Source organism: Lepisosteus platostomus, chromosome 10 (assembly GCF_059453375.1).
Source record: "Lepisosteus platostomus isolate fLepPlt1 chromosome 10, fLepPlt1.hap1, whole genome shotgun sequence".
NCBI lineage: Eukaryota > Metazoa > Chordata > Actinopteri > Semionotiformes > Lepisosteidae > Lepisosteus > Lepisosteus platostomus.
This window is the reverse complement of record NC_142620.1, coordinates 8,219,838-8,246,529: the sequence shown is the minus strand read 5'-3', so window position 1 is coordinate 8,246,529 and position 26,692 is coordinate 8,219,838. Positions and strand designations below refer to the sequence as shown.

Here is a 26,692-nt window from a genome sequence, read left to right as displayed (position 1 = left end):
TGGTCTTTAAGGTTTACCATCTCTGTTTCCTGTATATTCAAGACCTTCAATTTATACATTGCCATGAAATTTCCGAGTTGTATTTTAGCTACTGTTTTCTCCTTATCTCTTCTCGTCGTCTCCTTGGTTTAAAAGTAGTCTTTTTGCATTTTATATCACGTTTGTTTGTTGTCCTTAGACATGACAATCAAACCTCTGCTTATAACCTGTTTGCATGGGTTTATAATACGCCAATTCGTGGATTCTAAAATTTCTTGCTTTGCCTTAGTGTTTTCCATCCCTGAGGTTATAAAAAGCAATAACACCTGAAATTTTAGTCACAAACCTTCTTTTTATATAATCTGCAGATTAAGTAAGCTGCGCTCTAATACAGAACTTTGTTTGTTGATCAGCTTCAAGCTGTAAACAAAACAGCATTATTTTTATGTACAAAACCACAAAGCACTACAGGCAATCGCCCGCTGGCAGTGCCATACAATTATTTTTTTTTTTTTTACAGACAACTGCATGCTGCAGTATTAATAATTAAGTCAACCGTTTTAATAAATAAATCCGAAGAGCATTCCTTCACTTAAGGTTGGACAGTCTGTCGAACAGCTAACAGGCTTTTAGTGTCGCGTATTCCTCGTTGCTACATTATTAGAAGGCAGAGTTTGCTGGACTCTTCCATGTGCTTGACTAGCAGTAGTGGAATGCAGTTAAGAGGCGGGTATGGGGGGGGTGCAGCTCATGCGTAGAAGACGAGTTCGGGTATCTGCCCCCCCTGCACGCCTGTGCCGTTGGTGCTGTCCGAAGAGCACTGGAACTGGAACGTCACTTTCCCGCACTGAACCTCCGTCATCCCCTCCTGCCCAAAGTAGCTCAGCTCGTTGCCGTCCAAGATGGCGCTGACCGTGTAGAAGGTGTCGTGCTCCACCTGCACGGGGTGCTCGAACCACACGGGGAAGGTGCTGCTCGAGCCGTCCGAAACGAACTTGGTCAGGTTCTGGGCCAGCGTGGCCCCCTGGCGCTTGAGCTCGATCTTGACGCTGTACTCGGCCTTCCCGCCGCTGGAGCCGTACAGCCCCAGCCCCGCGATGAAGATGCGCTTGTCCACGGCGAACTGGATGCTGTCGCAGCGCCCGCGGTATCTCCACTGGTTGCTGCGGTAGGCGGAGGACTGGAACCTGTGGCACCTCTGCGGCGCCAGGCCTTTCCTCTTGGTCAGCGGGAACTCCAGCTTGGGCTTGTTGGAGGCCGTGTACCACAGGAAGATGCTGTGCGTCTCTTCCAGCGTCAGGATGTCCGACTGGGCCGCCCCGTTGGCGAACTCCTCCAGCGTCATGGTGGGTATCCTCACCAGGTACAGGGCCTTGCCCAGCACGCCGCGCTTGTTCCGCGTGGTGACGCCCAGCCCCTGCCTCTTGCACTCGGCCACCGCCCAGCTCAGAACGGCCTCGAAGACCACCGCCTCCTTCGTGTTCAGCGTCTCCCGCGTCAGGATGATCTCCAGGGTCTGCTGGTCGATTTCGCAGAAGCCCTCGGATTTGAGCGCCAGCTCGGCCTGGGCGTCGATGACCTCCCAGCAGCGCTGGGTCAGCTCGGGCTCCTCAAACAGCCTGCTCTGGGACAGCAGCACGCAGGCGTTCTTGGCCTCCAGGCTGGTCTCCAGGAAATTCACACACGCCTTGGCCAGAGCCGGTACGATGTATTTCTTGGCAGCATACAGAGTGGCCAGCACCGTGTCAGCTTCCAGGTCAATTTCATCGCTGTACATGTATCTGAGACGAGAAGGAGAAAAAGAAAAGAGCCGCTTACCTCCCGCGTAATTTTAACGGATCGTTTCTTTACCGCAAGGTCGTGGCCCTAGAAGGGCTCAAAAACAGAAATGGCGGGGCACCAGCGGTACATTTATATCCCCAGCTCCACCGCGCTGTCGAGCCAAAGCGGTGCTGTGAAACTTACTTCAAAAGAATAAGGAAAGCAGCGGGTTCCACGTCTGGGATATGAATTTCTGATTTTCCTTCGGCGAGGTCGCCATAAAACATCGCGCAGAAAACCGAGCTGCCGACTGCCAGCACGTACTGAAGGGGAGGGAGGGGAGAAAAAGAAAATCGCGTTCAGTTCGCCCGGTTGGTAGTTCGACGCTTATGTATATATATGTAAAAAAAAAAACCTTCAGGTTTTAAAGACGCTGAACCTCACCTTGTGTGCAGGCACTCTTTGCGAGGCACCTGTAGGTCCAACTATAAAATGTACATCCGCCATGAGTTCGTTGTTGAACATTAAGGCATTCCTGGAAAGGAGAACCACAACAAATCAAAACCTAACACCTTTATCTTAAAAGCTCTTACACCCCCCCTACAATTTAATGTGTTGCGAATCGCCAGTGACTCTTGAACACCACACTTCCTCTCAGCCCTCGGTACCCTCCATGCTACGGGCTGTGTCAAACTAAGGCTACATCTGCACTGCACCTAGGCCCGGGATAAACGCACAGGACTCCTCGCACCCCCCACTTTCTCGGTTTTACTTCTCCATTTTAAAGACGCGCGTTTTTGTTTTTAAATGGAGAAAATGCAACACACACAAAAAAAAAAGGCAGCGGTGGGACAGGGGGACGGGGGTTGGGTTGGGTGGGGGGGGAGGTCTGATTCTCGGTCTCTCCCGGGTCCAAACTCTGGCGGTTACCTCTCTCTGAGCGTGGGGTGCGAACACTGCCAACTCGCCGCCTCGACGTTGTTGTTGCTGATGTTCTGCTGGGTGGCGTGAGTGGCGGAGGCGGTCACCGCCTGGCAGACCTGGACGACGCTCTTCTTGCTGGGGGCAGTCACCGTAGTGCCGTTGCTGTTGGGGATATTGGTGTTTGCGCTGGCAGGGTACAGTTCTGCAGCCATCTTCTCCTTGAGCGAGAGGGTAACGATCTCATAGCATGCTGGCAGCCTGCTGGGGTGTTTCACACTCCTCTTTGACTTTTTCAAGGTTTCTGGAAGTAAAAGGAAGAAAGTCAAACACTTCATGATCCTGCCATGAAGGCACTCTGGAGCTTCTGGCATCAGCAGATCAATCGAAAGAAATTTTTTAAAAGGCGTTTATACGTGACGTCTAATGGACCTTTTTGTATAGAACGAATCCAGGTAACTGCACCCCGAGGACGTAGTTTCCCACCCCAGGGATGTAGCTCTGCGTATTTCAAAGCAAATTATATCCTTGCATTTCACAGTACAGTAAGTGGGTTACCAACCCTGTATGTAGTTGAACAGCAACATTAAAATAACCTTCCAGCGATTATTCCGGCATTCATTTACTTTAGAGCGGGGTTGTCCTTTCCGTTCTCTCCGTGATTTCTTTTTCCGAAGCGAAACAGTCCGGTTTTGGAAACCATGTTTTGCTGCGTGTGGTTTTTTTTTTTGCTTTTATTTTCCTTCACTCCTCCGCGACCCCTTCCTGCTCCTGCTCCTCCTCCTCCTCCCGTTCCAAACTGGATCTCTTCGAGAAAGGGGAAGAAATTTTAAACGAGAAGGGCTCCTCCGCCGGTATCCTGCTTGAGCGACAGATGTGCGGCGAAAGCGGATGCTGCATATCCCAGGAAGGAGGAGAGGAAAAAAAAAGACGACGACGACGACTTCGGACTCCGGCCGCCGTCCCGCAGATAACGTTCGCGAATAAACAACAAGAGCGGGGTCTGTGGCTTTTTCTCTCCGTCCCCGGTAGTTTATTTCTGTTTAATCCGTGCGGACGCCCAGCCTTTTCTGTTAACAAATCAACTTTCCCGATGCCTTTCACGTCAGTGGCCCCCCAGGGCACCTCCCCCAGCCGAGCCGGGCCGCCTCCTCCTCCTCCCAGCACCACAAGTTGCACCGAGAGAGAGGGGGGTAAAGGACGCACCGGGTAGCTCTTTCTCTCCTCCGCCCCGGAGTTTTAGAAACGCAGTTTCGCGTCGTCACCTCCACAGCCGCCCGGGTTCACAGCCAGAAACTACCGTCATTTTTATTGCTCTCCCTCCCTCTTTTTTTTTTTGTGGTTTGCAAAGTATATACAGAGGAGAAGGGAGAGGAAGATGGAGGGGTCTGGTCTTGCCTTTCAAGTCTATTATTTTTGCGCCCGCGTACCCCATGAAGCTTTTAAAAAAAACATATATAAAACCGATGTTTAGGATGCTAGAACTGTAATTCAGGATCTGAAGTAGTAAAAAAAAACCTCTACGGACCTCCCACACACACACACTTCTTCGAAGACCCCCAGTTCCTCACCAAGCCAGTTCGGGTGCCAAGTCGTTAACTTCCGCCACCTCATAATATATAAAAGTCCAGCTCTAATTACATAATTAAGATAACTTCCACTATCTAATCCGTGCTCCAGCTCATTTTTAAACGCGTTTCTGTTGAAACGACTCAACCAGCGGGCGCCTTTTAATTAAGGATTCACGAAGTAAACAGAGGCGAGCAGCGGTGCGTAATTATTACGCGACTTTATCTTTTTTTTTTGAAAGAAGCGCCGATATTGTTTGACCTGACATTGAATCGATAGTTGGCAACTACTCGCTAGCTTCTGAAAAACACATCTGAAGCTCAAATCTAACAATACGAGGACATCTGAACAGTGTGTGTGTCGAAGTGCATACAGAATAGACATCGCATCGCAGGTCGCTTTCCTAATCTGCTCAGCAGCTGGACCCGGGTGGTCGCCGAACCGCGAGGTTTAATCCTCAGCGATTTCGACTCCGTCGAAAAACAAAAGGCCGAAAACGCGTAGACAATTACCTGGCTGCGTTAAAGGGTGTCCGTTTACACAGGAAAAAAAAAAGACGTTAAGTTGTGTTGTGGGAAGCCTCCTTGGAGCCAGGAGCCATGTTAAATCTGGGAATGGGAATGAGGAGAGGGGGCTGGGCTTAACGCAGGAGTCGAGTTTCCAGGCTGGACTCCCGGCTCCCCAGCAGAGGGCTCTAGCGCCGCGAAACGCAGATGCCTACTGTCTCATGGTCCTCCTCGGTTCTTCAAGGTTTAATGCGGTAAAAAAGGCAATATATATTTGTCCCCTTGTTTAAACGTGTGTGGGGTTTACTAATTTAATCGTGCAGCATCCCCCACCCACCCCAACTTTTGTTGCTGGCTGTTATTCTCTCATTTTTAGGCGGTAGGCTTAAATTTATTTAGATATGATTTGCCTGTTACTTAGAAAGCAGTACGGTGTGACCAAAACGATTGCTTGGAACTACGTACATAACCAAGAGTAGCGGTTCATGAGGACAGTTATCGAGAATTTATTCATTTGTTTCTTAATTGGTTTATAGTTTATAGGTTAAGAGTTGGGTTTTCTGCTGTGGTCTAAAGCAATGTGCGTGTTTCACTCAAGCCTTCGTGACGCTACGGGTGTCCCCTGCTGATAATTGATAGCCTGCAAGGGTGATGGATTTACTGAAAAGCCTTTCATTATTCTGCCCTCTTTGTGTCTGCACTAAAGAGCTGTTTAGCCCCATTTTTCGTCACTGCTGATTTTTAGAGCTGTAGAGCAGCATATCTCTTGCTGCAGGCTGCTATGACTAACCTCTTTAACTGGGAGTCAGACCTGGATTTCATTAATATCTCAGTATCGAGTCCACATTTTGGATCTGTGGTAAACTGTGAATCAGACTGGCACGGGACACCCTACGGAGAATGCTCAGATGGTGCCGCCGTCACCGTCTTAAAACTTAACAGGGGGGCTGGAGAATAAAAATGCAGGCCGGTTGTTTCAGTGCTTGTTTAAAATCATTTTGATTTCAGAGAGGCGATGCTGAGTCTGTGTGATACCTGTTTTTTGTTAGCGGAGCAAAGGTTTTATTTCATCAGCTAGTTGCTCGTTTATTAATAATACGTTGAGTTTATTTTACTAATGTTAAGAATCGAATGAGTTAATAGAAAAGCTGCAACTCATGTAAGGATGCATTAAGGTGCATGAGCCCCTTATCCATTGCTTTAAGAATAAGTTATGTAGCTACAGCACCTTCACTGCACAAGTTCTAGTTATACAGTGTAGTTTGTTGGCCCAGTGTCTCAGTAATATCACATCCCTCCACAGCAGGTCATGTTTCAAGGTCAAGAGGACTTTTTTCCTTAATACCGTGTTAAGATGTAGAACTAAGACCTGTGGATCTAAGCTTCTTTTGTGAATTTCACCATACCTGAATCTTACCTGATTTGTTTACTGGCTAGAGAGACCGTTCCCAACTGAAGTTGTAAAATGATAACAGTTTGATTGTAACTGCTTTGAGGAAAAAAACGACTCCAGAAAGAGGGTTTCCTTTACTGTTTGTAACCTGTGTCAGCATGATCTCTCTGTTCTAATGTTTCAAAGTTTGCCTTTGGAGTAATATTTCATGATCTTTTGATTGAAATGGGTTGAATCTGACAGCCAGCAGACTGAAGGACTTTATGGCACAAATTGAGTACTGAATTTAAAAGGCATTTGTTTCCCATGACTTGTAGGAATCAAGAGCTTTTGAAGATTAATGTCCATTAAAGCACTTGACATTTGTTTCCCCACTGTGGGGCTGTTAAACAGATTGTATCTAAATATGTTGAAACAAGACTTTAGTAAATATTGTTTTTAAAAATCAAGACGTTCATTTATCTTCTTTATAATGTATATAAGGATTAAAAAACATTGGAGTATTTATACGCAGAATAATAGATTGTAAAGAGCACAGCATATACATAAATCTTCAAAAATGTGGTGGAAACTACATAAAAGTGTATTTAGGCCCAAGAACAGGGGGCCGTGTCTTCACCCAAAGAGTTGTGGGAGAAGGGAACAAGCTACTGGGCCATGTTGTTGAAGCTGAGACTCTGACTTCTAGGAAATGGCTGGGTGAGATCCTTGGATCAGTTCTCTACCAAAAGGGCCAGACAGGCTGAAAAGTCTCTTGTTGCAAATGTTCTTGCGTTCAAATACTAACTAGGAGGTGCACCTTTGATGACCCTTTTACCCCTTTTTTGATTGTTGTTGTTGAAAACCTTGGATGAGATTTGTCATTTGCAGTTCATTAGGTGTTTATTCCCCTTTCTGCAAAAAAACCTGTACAAAATGCAGTTTGTGAAGTGATATAAAATCAGTTTTAAAAAAAAATACAGCACGGAGAGTACTTTTGTCTTGCGCTACATATTTATATAGAATGTTTAGACTAACTGCTCCTATGATCACGGGCAACGTGTAACCCTTTAAAATATTTCTCCACTTAGACTTTTACATTCTAGCTTATACAGGTCCACACTCATGCTTATATATACATTTGTGGGAAAAGAGTTTCTCTGAAGGCGCCAACCAGGTTGAACAATGCATCTTTTGTACTGTTCATTTGGGGCTCAGTCTTGTGCTGGGTTTTCGGTCAGGTCTTTTCTTCCTTTTACCACTTGCCAGGCCACTGAATAGTGGCATTTCCTGTGAAGCTTGCACCATCTGGGTATTAATTGGGCCGGGTTTTGTACATTTCAGTAATAGCAGTTCTAATAGGAATTCTTCCTGTTTTCTGACTTTTGCCTAGGAAATACACTTGGGTCTGAACAGCAGTTAATCCTGAGTCCTGCCAGTGCAGTTCTTTGGTTAAGCAATCAGAAAGCTAGAGAAGATGCTGAAATTGAGAATTAGTGAGGTGACACTGGGAGGTTTTCCATCATTAATTGTTTTATAAGTCGGCGCCTGAAACAAGCAAAGAAACGTAATAGCCTAATTTTGCAGATAGGTAATGGGTGTTTCAAAATGCTTTCTCTGAAGATTTTTCAAATATTAGTCTGTGGTGCAAAAGATTTAGATTACATCAATTTAGACATTAATTTTTTGAGTGTTGTTTAACACCATGAAATTGCTTAGAATAAATATAAATTGGAATTTCATTTTCTTCTGACAGAATACCCATTCTCAATGGTGCAAGGCACATAAAAGCATTGATACTGTAAGTAATAGGTTTATTCCATGCTGAAAAGAGAAGAGAGAAAACACAACATTTTGGCTGTGAAACCTTCTTCAGGTGAGACACCTGAAGAAGGTTTCACAGTCAAAAAGTTGTTTTCTCTCTTCTCTTTTCAGCATGGAATAAGCCTATTACTTGTTCCTTTGCAGACTACGCATGCTGAAGCAGCTACCCACCTGAACTAAAAGCATTGATAGCGTGTACTTTATTTAAGTGTTGAAATAGTTTTTTTTGGAACACCACAGTGTTCTGTATGTCAGGCTGACATTATGTGAGACAGAGCCCCCAGTAAGTAAGGGTGCTCTGTTTTTTGTGAGTTCATTTAATCTCAACCCAGATATTCAGGGTGAAGGTTTTATAGTCTGGGCGCTCTATCACGAGTGCTTTGTATCTGAAGTTATGCTTTGACTTTCTGCCTCGGAGACCAAATACTCTTTGAACCGTTCTTGTTTGTAAATCTCCGTGGCGTGTTTTCCGACTGGGTGCCGTGTTAACCCACGGCGACAGCACCAGCGAGAGTGGCCGAACGCCTTCTGGCTTATTTAAAGATGATCCTTTCCATGGTTCCCATTGTGCCGTTCGTAACCGCGGCGGAGGCGAGCCGGTTCCCCCGTGAATTGACTCCCCTCCGCTGTTCCGTGCCTCCAGACCCCTGCCTGTATATCCCCCGGTTCGCCCACATGCTGGAGTTCGGCGACAAGAACCACGAGGTGTCCATGACCGCGCTCCGGCTCCTCCAGAGGATGAAGAGGGACTGGATGCACACGGGGCGCAGGCCGTCGGGGCTGTGTGGTGCAGGTACAGTATCTGCCCCCGCTTCACCCCGTTTCTCCTACCCCCCCCCCTCAGGGGCAACATGTGACCCCTTAAAATAAGTCTGTCATCAGTCAGATATGAAATATTAGTTAATAAGTCAGATATTAACATCACTGCTACATATTTATTGTTCCTGTTGTTATTATTTATTCTGTTAAAAATAATAAAGTACTGCCTACATTGTGTGGTGTTGTCTGCTGTACTGAGCATATCCTGAGAGATCAGCACGAATAAGAATTCCAGTGTACAGGTACACATGGCAGTAAACTCCTCTACTACCCTCCACCCTCTGTAGAGTAGTGGAGCAAGATTAGATTTTAGATGTCGCCTAGCCTGGTCCTGTTGTACAATGGACGTAATGGAATATAGAACAGATACAAGCGTACACCTACCAATTTCCTAATCCAACTAAAAGGTTTGTTTTGCTGTTTTTTGTGTGTTGTGGAGTGATGCCCAAAATAACCTAAAAAATGAGTTTGTCTGGACAAACAAACGTCCTCAGTAGAAGGGCTTTTAGACTGCAGTAAGGGCATCTTGGGCTCTTTGTAGTTCAGTGTGCTTACAAACATGACTAGAATGCAAGCAGCTTATGTAATGCATTAACAACATGAACTCCTTCTGGGGATAAGGAAGGGACTGATTTTTAAGTTGCAAACAACAGGTTTCAGCAGCCACAAAATAACTGGCCGCATTGTTCCCTACACCCCCTAACCTTTGAGCAAAGACAGGCTTCCTGTTCTCACCCTGCAGTTTAGTTTCCATTTACGGCCCCTGGTCATGGTCAATAGCAAATGAAGACCAAGTTTGACTTTGATGGCAAAATATTACACTTAACAGGAAATACATGCTTTGTTTCTATTACAATTTAGTGGTTGAAATGCATATATCATTAACTCAGCTCTATGCATTTTTTATGGAATGCATTGAACTCAGTGAAGAGTGTTTTAATTCAGGCTTCTGTTTCTGTTTGCGATTTTTTTTGTTCAAAACTAAGCATTTCAGGGGTTGTGCCGGGATTGTTTTACTGTTGTGATATTGGCATCAGCAGCAAAATCTCTCTTGCTTGACACACTTGCTACATATAGGCATCGTTAAAGAACTTGACTGAGTGTGAGGAGACACTGGAATGTGGTCAAACTCCCACTTCAGAGGGGAAATGGTCAGTATTTGAGGAAGCACTTGAGGGCAATAGGCATGCTTCCAATTTGATTTAGAAGTGTGAACATTGAAGCAGAAAGTGTGCAGGCTTACATTAATACCATGGTTCCATTGAAGAAGTGCATTGTCTTACTGATTTTAATGGGCCCATTGCAAATCAGCAACAGGAGACTTCAAACCAGGTTCTAATCTGATGCATCATTTCACTAACGAGTAAGCGCAGATGAGGACGTTTTAGAACACTCCATAATCAATGCGTTAATTAAGAGTTCACTGCTCTATCCCAGTATGAAGACACTTAATAGCCAGACTTAATACTAGCAATCTGTGTTGTGCCTGTGGCGGTGCTGAGGTTTTGCGAGTGTGAACTCCATTTCAGTCTTGCTTCTTAAATAAGCAGTTTCATATGCTTTTTTGCAGAAAAAAACGTATGGTCACAAGAAAATGCAGTTATTAAGGTTGAAGTTATTTTCCACATGCGAGCTGCTGGCCAAGACAAGGATGTCTTTTGATTGTAAAAATTAGGTTTAACACATGAAAGAGGGCAGGCACACTTAAGTAGCAGTTGCAGTGTGATGTGCAATAGCCTGTTTGTTTGGCGCCGAATGTCCTTGATCACAGAGTTGTCCGATCGTACTACTCTCAAGCGCTTTAATTCCAAATAAACTCTGGATGGAAGGGTGCAAACGTGCTAATTCCTCAGACTAATTTATTTCTTAATGTTGTTAGTACCACTGGAATTTAACCTGGAATTCATGTTCTCATCAGTTTCAGGTCTTTGTGATGTTAAGTGTAGTGTTTGTTACTAAATGATCAATGCAGAGCATTGCACTGCATGTATTAATCCTTTACCAGGAAGTTGTTTATACTGTATTTCAAGTTGCTGTATGGTAGTAGATTCTGGTAATATGTGTAGATTTTCCTAAAAAAATGTTGGTTTGCAAAAGGTCATTTTAAATGCGTGTAGTGTTTGTGTGAGCCAGAAGCTTAAAATGTGCTGTTGTGTTGTTTCCTCAGCCCTCCTCGTTGCTGCCAGGATGCATGATTTCCGTCGCACAGTTAAAGAAGTCATAGGAGTGGTCAAAGTCTGTGAGGCCACACTACGAAAGAGGTAAGAGGGGCACGGTCACATTGGGACAGACCCACTAAACCTTCATATTCATTTTTGGAGCGAGTGCTTTACAGGGGATTGAAGCTACCTTGAGCAATGTGTGTGGCAGCTCAGGAAGTTTCAGGTTAATCATTTCTGTGAGTTGTAGACTTCTCATTAGAAGTATTTTCTGAAAATTGTCTGTTACTGGCATGACCCTCAAATGTTGTTAATTCACTAATGGTCTTCACACAGCGGGTGTTAAGAGTTACAGGCCCTATGATGACAATGAAGAAAAGCAAACAGGCAGAGGCAGCCATCCTGGTTCATGTAGGAACCCTGTGTTTCATATCTGTTTGTTTTGTTAGGTCCTAGACTTATCCCATAAAGCCTTGAATAATGAACAGTTTTTGAGCAGGAGCAGTTTATGTGATGGGCCATGCTTCTCCTGATACGTTAGGGCCTGTTGCTGGTGTAAAAATTGAACAAGCTTTGGTTGTTGACAAAATATCCCCGGTTCCACCTCTGTCAGAGCAGTAGCTCATACGATTTTGCCAAGGGTCAGGCCACCATGTTAGTTGATGCAGGACCATCATTTTTATCAGATGTGCAATGGCCTGCCTGCCCCACTATACCTTATAGTGCTTGGTTGCCTGTTCTCCGAACACAAGCAGCAAAGCCTCCTCGATTCACTGTAGGCTGTCACCTTTTGGGAAGCTAACAGAGGGGAAGTTTATAATTGAGAACAGGAGGCAGGTTGTTACACACCAGGTTATGGGACTCTGCAACAAGCCACACAGCCCCGTTATTGAAGCTACGCCCTGGTTGCTCTCATTATACGGCTGGACGAGGTCCTCAGGTTGATGAGCCACTAGCTGGCGGACATGCTAGGCCTGGACACGGAGGGCCAGGCAGTCTCCCGTTGTCTGTACACTTCCTTGTGTTTTTGTGCGGGGAATACCGAAGTGCCCGGGGACAAGGAGGACCTTCCTTCAGGAAGGCTGGCCGGCCAGCCCAGGTTGGCTGCCTTTGCACGGTCGCTCCGGTAGTTCTGAGCGGCCGACTGAGGAAGCGGAGATCCATGCGTTGTAGCTCAGCGTGAATTTGCTGGAGTCGTTTGGAGGCACCTTCTGGTTTGGCACGCCGGGGGGGATGGTGTATCGGTTTCCTTGTCAGCGTAAAACTTCTTCCCTTGATGGAGGCTTGGCTTTCTGCCCAGGTTCTCTCTTTGGCCTTCTTTGCACATTTTTTTGTCACACGAAAGTGACAGTTGTTTCATTTAGGTGCCAGTATTAAATACTGGTGTATCATATGTCAAGCCTTTGAATTATTGATTTTAAGTACTTCATTAGGAAAAGAAAATGTCAAGGGGGAATTCTTCTGTTGCCGTCATTAGTCCTGTAATTTACTTGCATTTCTGTGGCAAAACTGAAGCTCTGATTTGTTTTAGTTCAGTTCTGTATGGGTAGCTTCTTGTGAGTCTGTACTTGATCTCAGTTCTCTAATAATAATACATATATTTTCTTCTCGCAATCCTGTAATATCTCAGCCTTTCGTTTTTGCTGTGAGATATCCATTCTGAACAAAAAGCTTCAGTGTTTGTGGGCTGTTTCAAATGTAATAAATGCATCTTTTTAACATGCGAGTTTGTCTTGCTAAACAAAGTGGCTGGAAGACGAGTTGATGGTCGTTTTTGTCTTTAAAAATTTGTCTCAAAGGCTAACGGAATTTGAAGATACTCCTACAAGCCAGCTAACCATCAGTGAGTTCATGAAGGTAGACCTGGAGCAGGAATGTGATCCTCCTTCATTTACGGCCGGACAGAGAAAAGTTAAACTCCAGCAGGTATAGTATTCTGCTCTGTGCTCGCACAAGTATTTGAGGTGTCTGAACACGCATTGTTTGGGCCCCTCAAGTCTATCATTTGAATTACTGCTTTTTTTGGTTAACAAAAATCAGCTGTTTTCTCAGTCAGGAATCTCGGGGGGGGTGGAGAAAGGGCAGTGAACTGTACAAGCATGCCTTCCAGCCATCTTCATACAAAACAGAATTCAGTCTGATTGCAATTTTATATATTTTTTACAGTACAGTGCGACTTCTCTGTATTATATAGCCAGCAGCTACAGTATATCACCAAGCCACTAAAACTAAGCAGGAGTGAGCCTAGCCAGTACCTGGATGGGAGACGTCCTGGGATAGTTGGGGTTGCTGCTGGAAGAGGTGTAAGTGATACCAGCAGGGGGCGCTCAGCGTGCGGTCTAGTGTAGATGGGGACACCATATCTGTAAAAAAAGGCGCCGTCCTTTGGATGATACTTAAAACCAAGGTCCTGACTCTCTGTGGTCATTAAAAATCCCAGAGCATTTCTCATGTCCTGGCCAAATTTCCCCCTGGCCTTTACAGCTCATGGCCTCCTTATAATCCCCATCTGAGTTGGCCTCAGTACTCTGTTGTCCTCTCCACTGAGAGCTGATGTGTGGTGACCGTACTGGCGCACTATGCCTTTTCTTCATCCAGGTGGGGGTGCACATCAGTGGTGGTGGAAGGGAGTCCTCGTTATCAGCAAAGTGCTTTGAGTGGAGTGTCCAGAAAAGCACTATCTGTGTATAAGGGTTATTATTACCAGTTATTACCATCAATGCTAGACAAACTGTTAGGACAAACCGTTTGTGCTGTTTCTTTTTTTTACTGTTTCTTTTTACTGTTTTCTTAGCTTGAGCATGAACTGGCGAAGAAACTAGATGAAGTGGAAGGTATTTATTATTTTCCATTTAATCTTGTGTTCCTCATTGAAGCTAATTACAAATCATGTGCAAGTTTGTGATGATGGGCTTCATTATTCTTTTTTTTTTTTAAATCCCGCAGGTGAAATATCAGGTTACCAAGATGAAATTGAGACAGAACTTGAGAACAGCCGTCCCAGGTTGAAAGGGCTCTACGCATCATATGCGAAGGAAGGTACAGAGAATTTACAATCTGACTCTGTTGAGCACCTGCTGTTTCTTTAAAACATCCCTCAGTTTACACATAAGGAACATGATGTCATCAGCTAATCACTGTATCTGATGGGTCTAGTCTGGAATGACCTAACTCTGTAGCAAAATTAGTTCTGCATTTTTAAATTGTTTATTGTGCATCTGTCTCTAAAGTGGAGTCATTTTTTTAATTTTAAGCTTTTGTCTATGATAAAACATTTGTTTTACCACCCCAGACTGTCAGCCTAAACCAAGAATATGCATTAATTAAAATAAACATTGCAAAAACGAACCCCTAAGTGATGAAACGTCACGTCATGCCAGGCTCCCCATCAGAGGCCGTTGTACAACACAATAGCATCTGATGAGGCATTCAGTGATGCAATTAATAAAATCCCCTCTCCTTGATTTTAATAAGTATGTAAGTATATCTTTTGAAATATTTGGAATGCCCTTGTTTGGATGTCAGTTTATTTTTTCTAGTGCAGACAAAAACAATTTAGTTTGGTTTTTCTTCCTATTTTATCCCCTTTTGCCACCTATTATCACCCCATCCGGTCAGAAAAGATCAGTTCTTGCAGGAATTTACTGGATGGGACGCAAATAAAACCTTTTCTCGCTCGTCAAACTACACCGAGCTATGCGTGTGCATTTTGACATGTTCGGCCAACATGCAGGATGTCTATAACGGAGTAGAGTTTATTGCTGTCTGTACGTTCATGTATATGTACATTGGAGTTCTTGTTTGCGCACCATGCAGTATACGGCACAGGACAACGGACAACACCACACAACATAGACAGTCCATTACGAACATAATAAATAACAACAGGAACAATAAATGTGTTGCGGAGAACAATAAATATGTAGTAGTGGGGAACAAAACAGTCCATGCAAAAAAGTGCATAGTGCAGAGGTACATTGAGTTCTGAGGCACTGCAGTCAGCTGTTAAGGATGCGCACTGCAGTAGGGTAGGAGCTGTTTTTGAGTGGTTTGTGCTTTAACAGCGCGGTACCGCTTGCCAGAGCGCAGAGAGAACAGTTTGTAGCCAGGATGGATGGGATCCGGAGTGATGGACTGGGCTTTATTGCGACAGCGGATGGTGTGAATCTCACCGATGGATGGTCAATTACATCCTATAAACCTCCGTGCAGTTGCCACAGCCTTGTGTAGTGCATCCTTTGTCATGCATGGTAGTACTGCTGTCCCACAATGGCCACCGTGTGAGTTCCACAGCCTCGCCAGACCCCGGACACAGCGGCGCGCGGCGCGGCACTAACCAGCTGTCAGTGCTACAGCGTGCGCCCTTGTGCCGTTTCAGACATCCAGGACGACAGCCTCTCGCTGGCCTCCAGCAGCCTCGCCGGGGACGACGAGCGCGACGACGAGGAGCTGGAGGCGGCGGCGCAGCACCTGAGCAAGGACTTCTGCCACGAGGTGCTCCCGCAGTCCGGCGGGCCGGGCGCGGGGGGCGAGCCGGGCCAGGCCTCGCCCGCCAAGCAGCCGCTGCCCCTCGCCACGCTGCTGGGCCCGCTGCCCACCGCCGCCAGCCTGGGCCTCACAGAGTCCCTCAGGGAGTGCATCGCCACCGCGAACGAGAACGGTGAGGCCGTGTGAGCTCGTCACACTTGTGAGGCACCAAGAGGAAATACGTTCTAATCAGTACGTCCTTTAAGGGAAAAACACCCATATTTTTTTTAAAAAAAACTCAATATACTTCTGTTACCAACTGTAGCACTGACAGTTGGTTATAATTGTGATGCAAGCACACCATCAAATAGAACCGAGGGTGTTTTACCTCAGACGTGAATGTGGAAGAGCAGAGCCCACAGCTCACTGGTACCCTGTGTCTTTGTTTTGCTTCATTTAGCAGTATCGCTACCTGTTACATGCGTCTCTCCCTGAGACTTGTAGTACGCCGTTGCTGTTTTGTACTTGGCTAGCGGCTGTGTACACATAGCTTCTGAATTGCGGTGAAGCGCGCCGGTACACCTGCACCATGCGTGTAGCCCGTGCTGTAAGTGTCCGCCTTCTGCCCCGGACTCTGCTCGATGAGCTTGATCCTGCTCGCTTTCCTGAGGGGGCCTGGGCGGTGAAGAACGCCACGATCTCTACACCTCTGGAAGATGCAAAGGAACAAGTACATTTTTTTATTCCATGCTGAAAAGAGAAGAAAGTAAACGCAATGCGTCGGCTTGTGGAGGCTCCACAGCTGAAACGTTGTGTTTATTTTCTTCTCTTTTCAGCATGGAATAAACCTTTACTTGTTCCTTTGCATGCTGACGCAGCTCCCCACTTGTATCTCTGCAAGACGCTCTTTAATGCTGCCTACATCGTCTATAAAAACGTGCTTTTAAAATCAGATTTGTTGTTGCTAGACTGTCCTTTGGGTTGTGCCTTTTTTTTGTTAGAACATTGTTAGTGTTCAGAGAAGTTGTCAGATGTAATCAAACCAAGGCTGTTAAAGAAGTGTAGGTTTGTAGACCGGCGTTGCGCTAAGGCGAATTATGCTACCTTAATGTTGTATGTTATGGGCGTGCATTTTCATGCTTGGACATCGCTTTTGCCTGTTTGCAGGTTAGCGCAGTTTTCTGGTTTTGCTTCGTGGGGGGCTGTGCTGAATGGCCCTGCGAGTCCATTGCTATCTGCTGGTGAAGGTGCACAGATCCTGCTTGCTGTTGAGAGCCTAGTTTTGCTCCACTGGCGTAGTGGTGGGAGACCGTTGATTGAACAGAGCTGATAGGAAAACTTTCCCCCTCCTGAGCTCTCCCCTCGCTCCTGCCAAAGTAGCAAATGCTGAAAGATGTTCTGGCAGAGTCTCAGCATTCTTTTGTCTACAGGCTTTAGGAGGAATTAAGTTGGAAAATGTTCTCTCTCCATTAATACTTCAGACCTCTGTATTCAAATGTACTGATTAAATTAAATTTACTGATCAGTTATCTATAAGCTTGTTTCTGTAGTTCGTAAATCAGAGATTTTAGTTTGTTTCTTTTTCAGAGGAGCAGCTCTGGATCAGAAGGAGAGAAACAAATTCTCAGTGTGTACTGTTCAAGGGCTCTCCAAAAGTTTCTTTAGGAATCTGTACATCACTGTGGATCTCTGCCCCTAGACTTCCATGGGTTTTCCTAATTGAGGGGGATTTCAGTTGTGGATGTTCAAAGCACCAGCTCTGTCTTTGAACCTATGGTGCGCGTTGTACCTTGTCATTAGCTGTCCACTCTTCCAGCTGTGTAATTTGTGCTTGTTGAATTTGGGTTGAAGGCACATCTGGACCAGAAGATCATGAGGAAGGGCCTCTTTCAATTCTGTTTCTTTCATCCATGAATGAGAGCTTTGTTAAGTGGGCAGTGCATCTAGTTTATATTTTTCATGGTTTCTGTTAGAGTTTATTTCTATTTCTATTTCATTTTATTTTCAAATGCTTTATAGATATGGCTAAATCAGTATATATGTATGTGCACAAACATACACAAGAGGTTTGTATCTCTTGGTGCAGTCAGTGCTGCTGCCACATGTCTCCCTCAGATTCTCTGGGGTGAATAGCGTTACTGACTTTGAGTCCAGATTACTGTAAAGAAACATTGATGGTCTCTGGCCTTATGTTTAAAATGTAAGACTTTTTATTTAAGACTTTAAAGTTCAAAGTCTTAAGTAAAAGTTTCAGTTTTAAGGCACAGGTTTAACACACTTTTCATTCTCCCCTCTTGACGCTTTATATCCATTCGTTATCAAAAAGGTGCTCTTCCTGGCAAAGGTAATTGTGGATTGAGCAGAAAAAAGGTTTTTTGTTTACTGTTATTTCACAACCCTATCATGTTATTGAAAGAAAACCGCGCCAAATCATACTTTAATCAGGATCTCCTCTACGGCAGTACTGGGGGAAAAAAAAGTGCACGAGTGGCCAGCTGATTAAGGATAATCGCTGTTGAATTGGAATTGTAAAGATGGTTTTACCGTTTTTGGCCACCAGCATCACTCTGCACTTGGTAATGGCTCTTGCAGTCTGCTGCAGTAACAGAGGTCTTTAGTTCGTGCCTGTAAGGTGATGTTGACAGTAATTGCAGAGCACCTAGTAATTAAATGAACATGCACTCTTGTTGACATCCAGAAAAACCAGCAGCTTTTCCAGACTTCAAAGCTCACTAAAATAAGAATTTAATCTTACACCAAACACATTCGGCAACGGTCTTTTTAAAATCCGAACACCTTTTAAATACATTATTTAGTGTTATTTGTACATGAATTAAGATGCTTTTGATGTCTTTATAGTGTACAGCTCGGGGAAAAAAAACCTTAGTCACCAAAGCATAAGTTTACTTCATGAAAGGTAACTTTTTGTACCATACGTTAGGGATTTCTAGTTTATTCTCTAAAGTTATATTTGTTTAAAAAAAGCTCTATAAACATTTGAAATAGCCTATATTTTAACAGAACTGCGAGGAAATTTAGTAGATTATTAATCTAGGTATAGCCTAGTAGAAGTATTGTCATCATAGATAATTAGTCAGGTAATGTTCTGTTCTTTGTGATTGCTGACCTTTCAACAAGAATAATCTTTTTCTTTCAATGCTAGATGATCTCTGTAAATATAAAAACTCTTTACAGAACGAATATGAGAATGGAGTTATTTCCTATGGCAGATTGATCAGTATACTTTAATGCCCTCTGTCTGCACTTCCTGTAAGAGAGGCTTTGTCAGATGCAGGCTGAGGCTGTCACGCTGACCTTGTGTGGGCTGCTGTTCATCAGCTGGAAATTCCCATCTTGCAAATCAACAAGGAAAATGTATCACAAAAATCCATAAGCAAAGCCATTGCTGACTTTTAACATGTTCCTAATCCGTTTAATTGCCTGATAGTTAACTCATCTTATGTTGGCACTCACCTTATGAAAGTCTGACTATGCTCACAGGATAACCGAAGAGTTCCAACCTGAGCTTTATTGTTTCTCCACTGCGTCTCACAGCTTAGTCTAATCTCGCAGTGCCTCTTCCAGTTTCTGAACTTGGTGTGTACAAGAAGGATTCATTGTGGGCCCAAAGCCACTGAAAAACATTACTAGCGCGCCTAATCTTGTGCCTCTCGAGTGGGGTCGTACACACAGGATAGCAAAGTTGCTTCAGCAGGACCTGTGGGAATCGCACAGGCGTGTTTGTAGTAACATGAAGCACATCAAACATGAGAGCCTGAGCAGTGTTTGATGATTGAGTTCCTAACGCAAGGTCAGAAGGGGCAGCACAGAGAAAGTGCCTCAGCCCCAGCTGAGGAATGTTGGCAAGTGCAAAAACAGATCATAAGACTACAGTTACGCTGGGAAACTTTTGGAGCTCTCTAAATCAGAACGTATTTTTTTTAATCTGATTTGAAAGATGTCGCAACTTTTTTCTAAAGGGACAGTGCAATGCCTAAGGCTTAAATCTTTGATTGATATTTTGTTTTAGAACTTGGAGCAAGTTTATACGACCGTATATGAGTCACTCACAAATATGTTAGACATATGGCATATTCAGAGAACGACCTAGAAAGGGCTGAGAGTATGGAGCCTTGTCTGATTGCGTGAAACATGTTTCAAGGTAGGCATTGGCCAGAAATGCCAAAAGACACTTTCTGTCATGTGTGGACACACATTAGAGTTCCATGCTTGTTTCTCATGGCCTGTCTTGGCAATTTGTTCTGGAATGGTTAGAGTTGTAGATACAACAAAGTAGGTGCTGTAAGAGCATCAGACCTTGCTGCAGGGCTGTAATAGTGTCCGTATGTATGTATATGTTTATGCACACTACTGCACAACACACTTGTTACTGAACAAACACAAGTCAGCACAATACAGTATGTGTATTATGAGCTTTAGTATTTAAAGCTGCCTAGTTTTATTAATGCAGCTTAGTTTTAGATGAGAAGAAACCAGCCTCGTCATTTGTCTGTCTTTTAGTTCACGTTGATCGGACTCTTCAGAAACTTGATCTCAATAACTCACACGAGCACTAATTAATCCTTCACATTTCCCAATCCATGCGAATTGGTCTCTTTTTGAAGGATTGCAGATTATCAGATCCACCCCAAACATGCAGCCCCCTTTACCCCCTTTCCCTGCTTTCCCTGTCCCCTCCCTCTTTTTTGAAGAAGACTCCACGGCTGAAATTTTCTTCTTTCTCCTTAGCATGGAATCGACATCTGCTAGTTCCTTTGCAACTCCCTGCTTATAATCTGTTCACCTGCCTCTGCATTTCTCTGGGAGTACTGATTTTACTCTTGCTTAAGGTTCTGATGCTGTGCCTTGGATCACCTGACTAGAGAAATTGAGTCTGAAGCTGATGCCAAGATAGTGACTTTCTGAGGTTTGTCTGAAGACCTGCAGCTATATAATCAAGAAAGCAATGCAAATAACTGCATATGCATTTTGCTCTCTTTTTCAGCCCTTTCCTGACCATTCAACCTTTTAAATGATTAGTTCCTTGACCAGAATTAATTAAGGATTAAACCTCGTTGGAGACTTTGCATGGTCTGTTCGCCTTTGCTTAAAAGTTGCATTGAAGATGATAACATGCAGATCTTTCCTGTAAGGCTGTGCTGGCCTCTTGAAGCCCGCATAAAAACTAATACCGTAACTAATTTTGTAACTGATGTCTCGATGCCTTCTGATTCTATTTCTGCTGTAAAAAGCTTGGCTGTCAAAAAAATGTTTTGCCTCTTAATCGTGTTAAGATTGAGATCGTGTTACTAGGTTGCTCCCATCAGTTATGTACAAGTAGTGCTGTAACCTAGACAATTGACAACATTATTCCACAATTAAAAATTTGGGGGGTGATTTTTGTGTTCCTGGATGAGTAGCCATTGAGCCCCATGTGCAGAATATTGTCAAGATGTCATTTTATTTTAGAAATACTGACGAGCCACACCTGCTGTAGCAGAAACAATCCACACAGATGTGGCTTGTTTCAAATAAGTATTGAAGCATACATTTAGAAACGTATATGACAGCTGCTGCATAAATTAATGTGTGTATTTCCCCTTTTATGTCTTGCTAAATGTTTAATTTATGAATGTTAGAAATTTAACGTACAAAAATGCATGAACCAGTTTTTCTATAAGATTTGATACTGGTAAAGACCTGCTTGCAGGAGTGTCTTGTACTACAGTTAACAAGCTGCAATCAGAGTGTTAGTGAGAATTCGGCAGCAAGAATCCTGACAAGGATCACACAAGTGACCACAGCAGTCCTGCCTTGGAGGAACAGTTGCGCATTCTGCGGAGTGAACAAAGGTTGATAAAAAGGACTTATGTTTTTTTTTCCTATAAAAAAATGGTGAGAATTTTTTTAAAATGGGTGACCTAATAAAAATTAGGCCGATTAAACAACATACCAGCCTTTCAGAAGATCTCCATAAAATCCTGCTATGTTGCACTCTGTTTTACAGCTGCTACTGTCTTTGACCTTGCAACAACATTGCAGGTGATTCTGCACACTATCGTTACACTTAGGAGAGGACAGCAGCAGAGCAAGAACTGCTTTCTAAATACGTTTGTCAAAAGCTTGCAGCATGATTTTATTGCTTGGGTGCAGTGGAAGTTAATGTTTTTTTAAGTGTCCGCACATTTTTTGGTGTTCTATATAAGAGAAAAGCATGCGTTAAGCATTGTCGGGTTATTTTGAAGCCAGGAATGCACTGTGTTGTGTGGGCTTGGCTAACGTTTCTGGATGTTGACAAACTGACATACTTAGAGGAGCGTTTTATAGGTCACTTCTTGCTGGTGGATAAGAGGTTTATTTCAGGTGTTAGTGCTGCCCATGAGGAGAGAGGAACTAAATGTGCTCGGCCTGAATACAAATCCAGAGAAACGAATAGTGTCTGAATAGGTGGCTTGTCTCACCTGGCACCTATTTAAAGGATGTTTCTTTCCAGGGGTAAGGCCTCACTTAAAACGGAAAGCGGGGGCCCCTTTTTAAAGAAAGTTACAACAATACAGTTTAAATCACAGTGTGTGAAACCAAAATTTGAAGTGAGGAACATGGGGAAACAGATCTGCTCTGTTCAAGCATCCATTCAGAGATGTGCAGAGACTTTGGCGAGTGAGGTTCAAAAAGTGTGCAAGCAGGAATGTTTACTTGAGACCTACATCAGCAACAAGAGCAGTGCTCGCTGAAAAGATCCTAGACAAGCAGAAACAAATGTAGGTGGGATTTGTAGGGTTAGACTTTGCTACAATGGGTGCAGTAGTACACTAGAATATTGACTGGCTACTCCAGTTCTTTATATTTCTGGTTATATTCTGGTTAAGGTTAGGTGTTCAGCATGTCGCCTGCTGGCAGGGCGTGTCTCCGGCGTGACGCTGGCGTGTTGAAACAGCACATCCGTGTGTCCAAACAAATGGGCAGGCTTGCCTCCCGTGCAGTTTGGCAGTTGACCACTGGTAGCGAGGAGGCATGAGGACCCAAGATCCTTTGCCAGGGGGGTCAAGAGCACCCCTCCCCCAAGAACCCTGCTGATTTGACTTCCTTGTTTCCAGGAAGTATTGGAACGTATGTGTACTCACCCGTATCCATAATACCGGTGGGTGTGATTGTTATTTATAATGTTGCTGCATGATGTATTTTTCCCCCTTTCTGTCTTTCTCAATGCTTAATTTATTAATGTCATTAATCGAACATCACAGACTAATAAGTAATTAATAACCTGTTTATTAATTTAGGGTTTGTTTCTGATATTTCTCAGCAGTGTTCCATGGTAAGCTTTAAGAAGGGGTTTCTACTTTATAGATAAGCTGCCAGACCACCAGTTTTGTCTGATGTAATATCACATTAATGTGGCCCTCCTGTTTTCTTTCAGCTGACTGCTTTAAATAATGAAAGGAGACAGCACTTGGAACCCAGTCTTGATTGTATCATACTCTGTCTTTATTAACTTTACCAGCAATCCTAGAAAAAACGTGAACCTTAAGATTCTACGTAGTACTTGTTACAACGTAATCACCCAGGACGAGTCAGGATAAATAAGAATACGTTAAATATTCGATGACATGTTACGCTTTCTATAATATTGATGTAGCATACGGACACTGCTTTCATTTGCTCACACACTGTACAGTAAGAAAGCTCAGAAGTAACTAATAAAACTTGATACAGCTCTGTGTTGTCTATAGCAGCTATCTAGGCTTGGCTCTTTGCAGATATGAGGAATCTATAGTACGCCTACCATTTTTAAAAAAATCTGTTCCCATCAGGGTAATAATGCCCAGACCTATGGTTATGTACTGTACATCTGCTTACAGGATAGCCTATTATGAGAGCATCATGTAAAGACCTCTGGAGGTGTTTCGAGAGTTAATCTGTGATGCAGGAAAGATTGCAGGTACAGTATATAGGGAGTGTGGCAGAAAAGGCCTCCATTGCTTCCTGGGGTCAGACACACAATTAAATCCATTAACCGAACTGAGACTTGAAATATAGGTTAAAATGAATTACATTTGTTCTTACCTGAAACATAAATTATCCTTAGTCTTTTGAAAACTTGGTGCGTGCCTGGATATATACATTGCGAAACATGCACCTGTGTAATAAAAAAAAAACTAGGTATTGAAACATTTTATCTTGTATAGATGTTTAAGTGATCAGTGGTGTACCGCTGATTCAGGTCCATACTGAAGTTAAATGTGATGGTATAAGTATTATTGGTAAAATAAGAAATATTTCAGGGAAGTATGGGGAAAAAAAGAGATTTATAGGTATGGAATTTTCAGCGGAACAGCTGCAGTCAACCACTGTCTGAGCCTTTCATGATGTAATTAGACAGCTGCTTTAGAATCACTTTGCTACCATGACATCACAGTTGGACCAAAGCCATTTCTTCTGTTTTGTTTCTGCCTCTAAGAGAAGGACAGTGCTCGTGCCTGTTCATCCTTCTGTGGAACCAGACAGTGTTGTGTTGGTGAAAACTTGTGGGAACATGAATCATGCTTTTTTTTTAAATAACTTATTTGGTATAGCATCTATGCTAAATCCTTTGCATGGCCTTTCTAGGAAGAAAATACCCCGAAGACAAAAATAAAAAGCTGTTCTTGGACTTATTTCTTTCAGCACTATAAAAACAGCAGTGTTTTGTGATGTGCATAAACGGAACAGTACTGATATTTTCAGGGCTGTTCTAGAAGTTCCATACGTGGAATAATATTTTGATTAATTAACTTTGTTATTGCCCAGCAATGGCAGCTGTAGGCTTTTAAATTATGCATCTCAGATGCCATATTGTTGCCTTTAACAAAGCCTGCAGCTTTACAGTAGGTGTGGGATAGCAGATGGTATGATGGCTATTTTCCCAGCTGCTCTATTAAAAGCCTGTATGTTGGTGTCCACACTAAGCACTGCTGGCCACATGCACACCCCAAGACATCACTGCCAGGCCCAGCTCAGCACCCAGACACACAGTTAGCTGGAAAAGTTATTTCTAGGTCATCCAATCCCTGGAGAGACAAAAAGAACACAAATCCCATCCCTGTACCAATCAATCCCTGAGCCAGGAGAAGCCCCAGACCCGGGAAATCGGTGCATTTCCAGTCAGGGTCCCGTTGCGTGACTGGATATGCAGACAGCCCCCAGAACTGGTATACTAATGGGAAATTATGCGTTGGAAATGTGCAGCTGTGATGTGTTTGAGTGTAAGAACACTTCCCTCCCTCTAAATGGCGTTTGCTTAAATCTAGAGGTTTCCATTACCTCCACAGCTGGTGTTGCGTAACCGGAAGTAAAAGGTGAACTGTCTGCAGGTGGAGAAGCTTTGTCGGAGGATCCAGGAGAGAAGGGTTTCACCCATTTAAGACTGTGCTTGTTGTTAATAGCTTGTGTATTGCAGTGAAAGGTGAAGAATTGAGCATAGTTATTGAGGATGCATTGGATCATGAGAGGAAGGTGCAAAGGTTTTCAGAGCGCTAGCTGGATTGCCACACAAGCATGCTGACAGAGGTATGGAAGATTACTCTGCCTTGTGGAGAATCAAGTACTTCAGTATCTTCTGTTCTTTAGTGTGTGTAATTTGATCGTTCCTGTACGTCACTCTTGGGCAGGAAAAAGTAAATGTCCTGCCTCTATTTAAAAGGATTAAAAGCTACAGTATGCATCTATTGGAAATAATGCAAAAATAACTTATTTTGCTATAGCACAACATTTCCATCTTGCATAACCACTCAGTTTTGTTTTTCTGTTTTTTTCATTAGTGGCTAATAGTTTCCCATAGTTTTATTTTCCAAGGATAAAGGATCCCAAACTTACATCATCAGATGACGTTTAAAAAAAAAATTAAGAAATTGTGAGATTTGCATGCATTGCAAATGTAGAGAAAATATTTCAGATATCGAGTCTGCACAGTACATTGAATATATGTCTCTCAGATTAAAGAGAGAAAAGGCTAACTCGAAGACATGTTGTCTTCTATCGAAGTAGAATTGTACTGTTTTAACAGTAGGTGCCCTTTTTGTTTGATGTATTTTATTCAGTGGAATTCACTTGCTTTGGGAAATGTGTTTCCATTTAGCATCATCTTCAGCATGCGTGCTTTCTGTTGTAGGGACAGCTTTCCTGTTTGATTCTCATGAAGACACTTGCAGCAGTAGTTTAAGAAAGCTAAACCCTTTAGCTTTCAACATGTCAGGCTTAAAGGAATCACAAATAAACCCTTGAAAGTTTTAAAAAAGGAGTTGCTAGTTACACCTTTAAAGGGGAACTGCAACTCTATTTTTATATTTCGGGGTTAGAAAGAATCGTCATTGATGAGTGCATTTCAAACCACAAAGTAAAATCTACACAGTAAAGAGTAAAATCTCCATTATTCATCACAAAACAGAATTTCCAGGTATGTGCAGCGCCATATAGCTGTTATTGTCTGTGATTCAGAATGAGGCAACAAACCTTCCAGTGACTTGAAGCTGCTCTATTGAATTGTGAACAAGCAGGCTTTTGAATCCATCTCTTCTAATCTAATCCATCTCTTCTAATCCAATAGAGATACTGCTCATGACTTCGAGATGGTTTTGCCGTACTTTTTCACTCGTGCATCACATTATATTAGTCACTACAGTGACTAGTGAGCAAGAAGGGCTGCTTCATGTCATTATTCTCGTGAACTCTCAACGTTGCGACTATACAGCACTCGCACTGTAAAGTTCATGATTTAGTGTTTAATTCGGAATTTTAATTTTTTTGTGATACCGTCAATTTCTTTTGTTACCAAAACTTAAAGAAATTGGGTCTGTAGTTCCTATTTAAATTAATAAGAAAATATATATCAAAATAATAAAATACATTTTAAATACCTTTAAAAATCGCTATTGAAACCATGACAAGAACAGAAATAATAATGCACATTTTACTCCGTGAACAATGGATGAACAGAGCGTATTGCCAAACTATTGACATGGCTTTTCTGTAGTTTCGTGTGCCAATCAATTTACTGTAAGTTAATTGAATCTGGTAGGATCAGAGCAACACGGAATGAATGAGTTAGGTTTCTGTTGCCTAAATGTCACATTTTTGGATATCAGAGCAGAATTGCTCTGGCTTGTTCAATAAGGAAAACACAGTGGAAATAAAAGGGTATGTTTGAACACGGGGTCAGCTCTCATGTGTCCTGTGTTGATTTGTTTAGTTCTTCTCTAGGACCAACAGCGATTTCTGTCAGAAGACAGATATACCAAGGTTTTTAGCATAAACAGGTTGTTTGCTGTGTCAATGAAGAT

The 26,692-nt window shown here is 43.3% G+C and overlaps 2 protein-coding genes across 8 annotated transcripts in view; one reads left to right on the top strand and one right to left on the bottom strand.

Moving 5' to 3' along the window:
* brf1b (BRF1 general transcription factor IIIB subunit b) overlaps positions 1 to 26,692 on the top strand; it is a 74,046-nt gene that overhangs the window by 18,178 nt on the left and 29,176 nt on the right. The window contains exons 7-12 of the mRNA XM_088647881.1: positions 8,576 to 8,725; positions 10,919 to 11,012; positions 12,710 to 12,836; positions 13,705 to 13,744; positions 13,857 to 13,949; positions 15,289 to 15,570. Coding sequence (XP_088504007.1) covers positions 8,576 to 8,725; positions 10,919 to 11,012; positions 12,710 to 12,836; positions 13,705 to 13,744; positions 13,857 to 13,949; positions 15,289 to 15,570 — 786 coding nt within the window. The remainder of the gene's footprint in view (positions 1 to 8,575; positions 8,726 to 10,918; positions 11,013 to 12,709; positions 12,837 to 13,704; positions 13,745 to 13,856; positions 13,950 to 15,288; positions 15,571 to 26,692) is intronic.
* btbd6b (BTB domain containing 6b) lies at positions 312 to 4,892 on the bottom strand. 7 transcript variants are annotated; one of them, XM_088647888.1, is made up of 5 exons: positions 4,743 to 4,892; positions 2,671 to 2,965; positions 2,185 to 2,275; positions 1,945 to 2,063; positions 312 to 1,760 (listed from the first exon to the last, which is right to left on the bottom strand). In XM_088647888.1, exons 2-5 carry the CDS (start codon positions 2,874 to 2,876, stop codon positions 728 to 730), a joined length of 1,449 nt encoding a protein of 482 aa, XP_088504014.1. In that variant the 5' UTR covers positions 2,877 to 2,965; positions 4,743 to 4,892; the 3' UTR covers positions 312 to 727. The 7 variants fall into 7 exon arrangements, with proteins under 7 accessions (XP_088504014.1, XP_088504010.1, XP_088504012.1 ...); XM_088647884.1 differs by having other exon boundaries at positions 2,671 to 3,468; positions 4,743 to 4,851; XM_088647886.1 differs by lacking the exon at positions 4,743 to 4,892 and adding an exon at positions 3,094 to 4,705.

Coding starts and splice junctions, on each gene's coding strand:
- btbd6b (XM_088647884.1), bottom strand. CDS start 3,035: ATGCCAGAAGCTCCAGAGTGCCTTCATGGCAGGATCATGAAGTGTTTG. Junction 2,276..2,670: donor CACCCCACGCTCAGAGAGAG/GTAACCGCCAGA, acceptor TCTCCTTTCCAG/GAATGCCTTAATGTTCAACA. Junction 2,064..2,184: donor AAAGAGTGCCTGCACACAAG/GTGAGGTTCAGC, acceptor CCTCCCCTTCAG/TACGTGCTGGCAGTCGGCAG.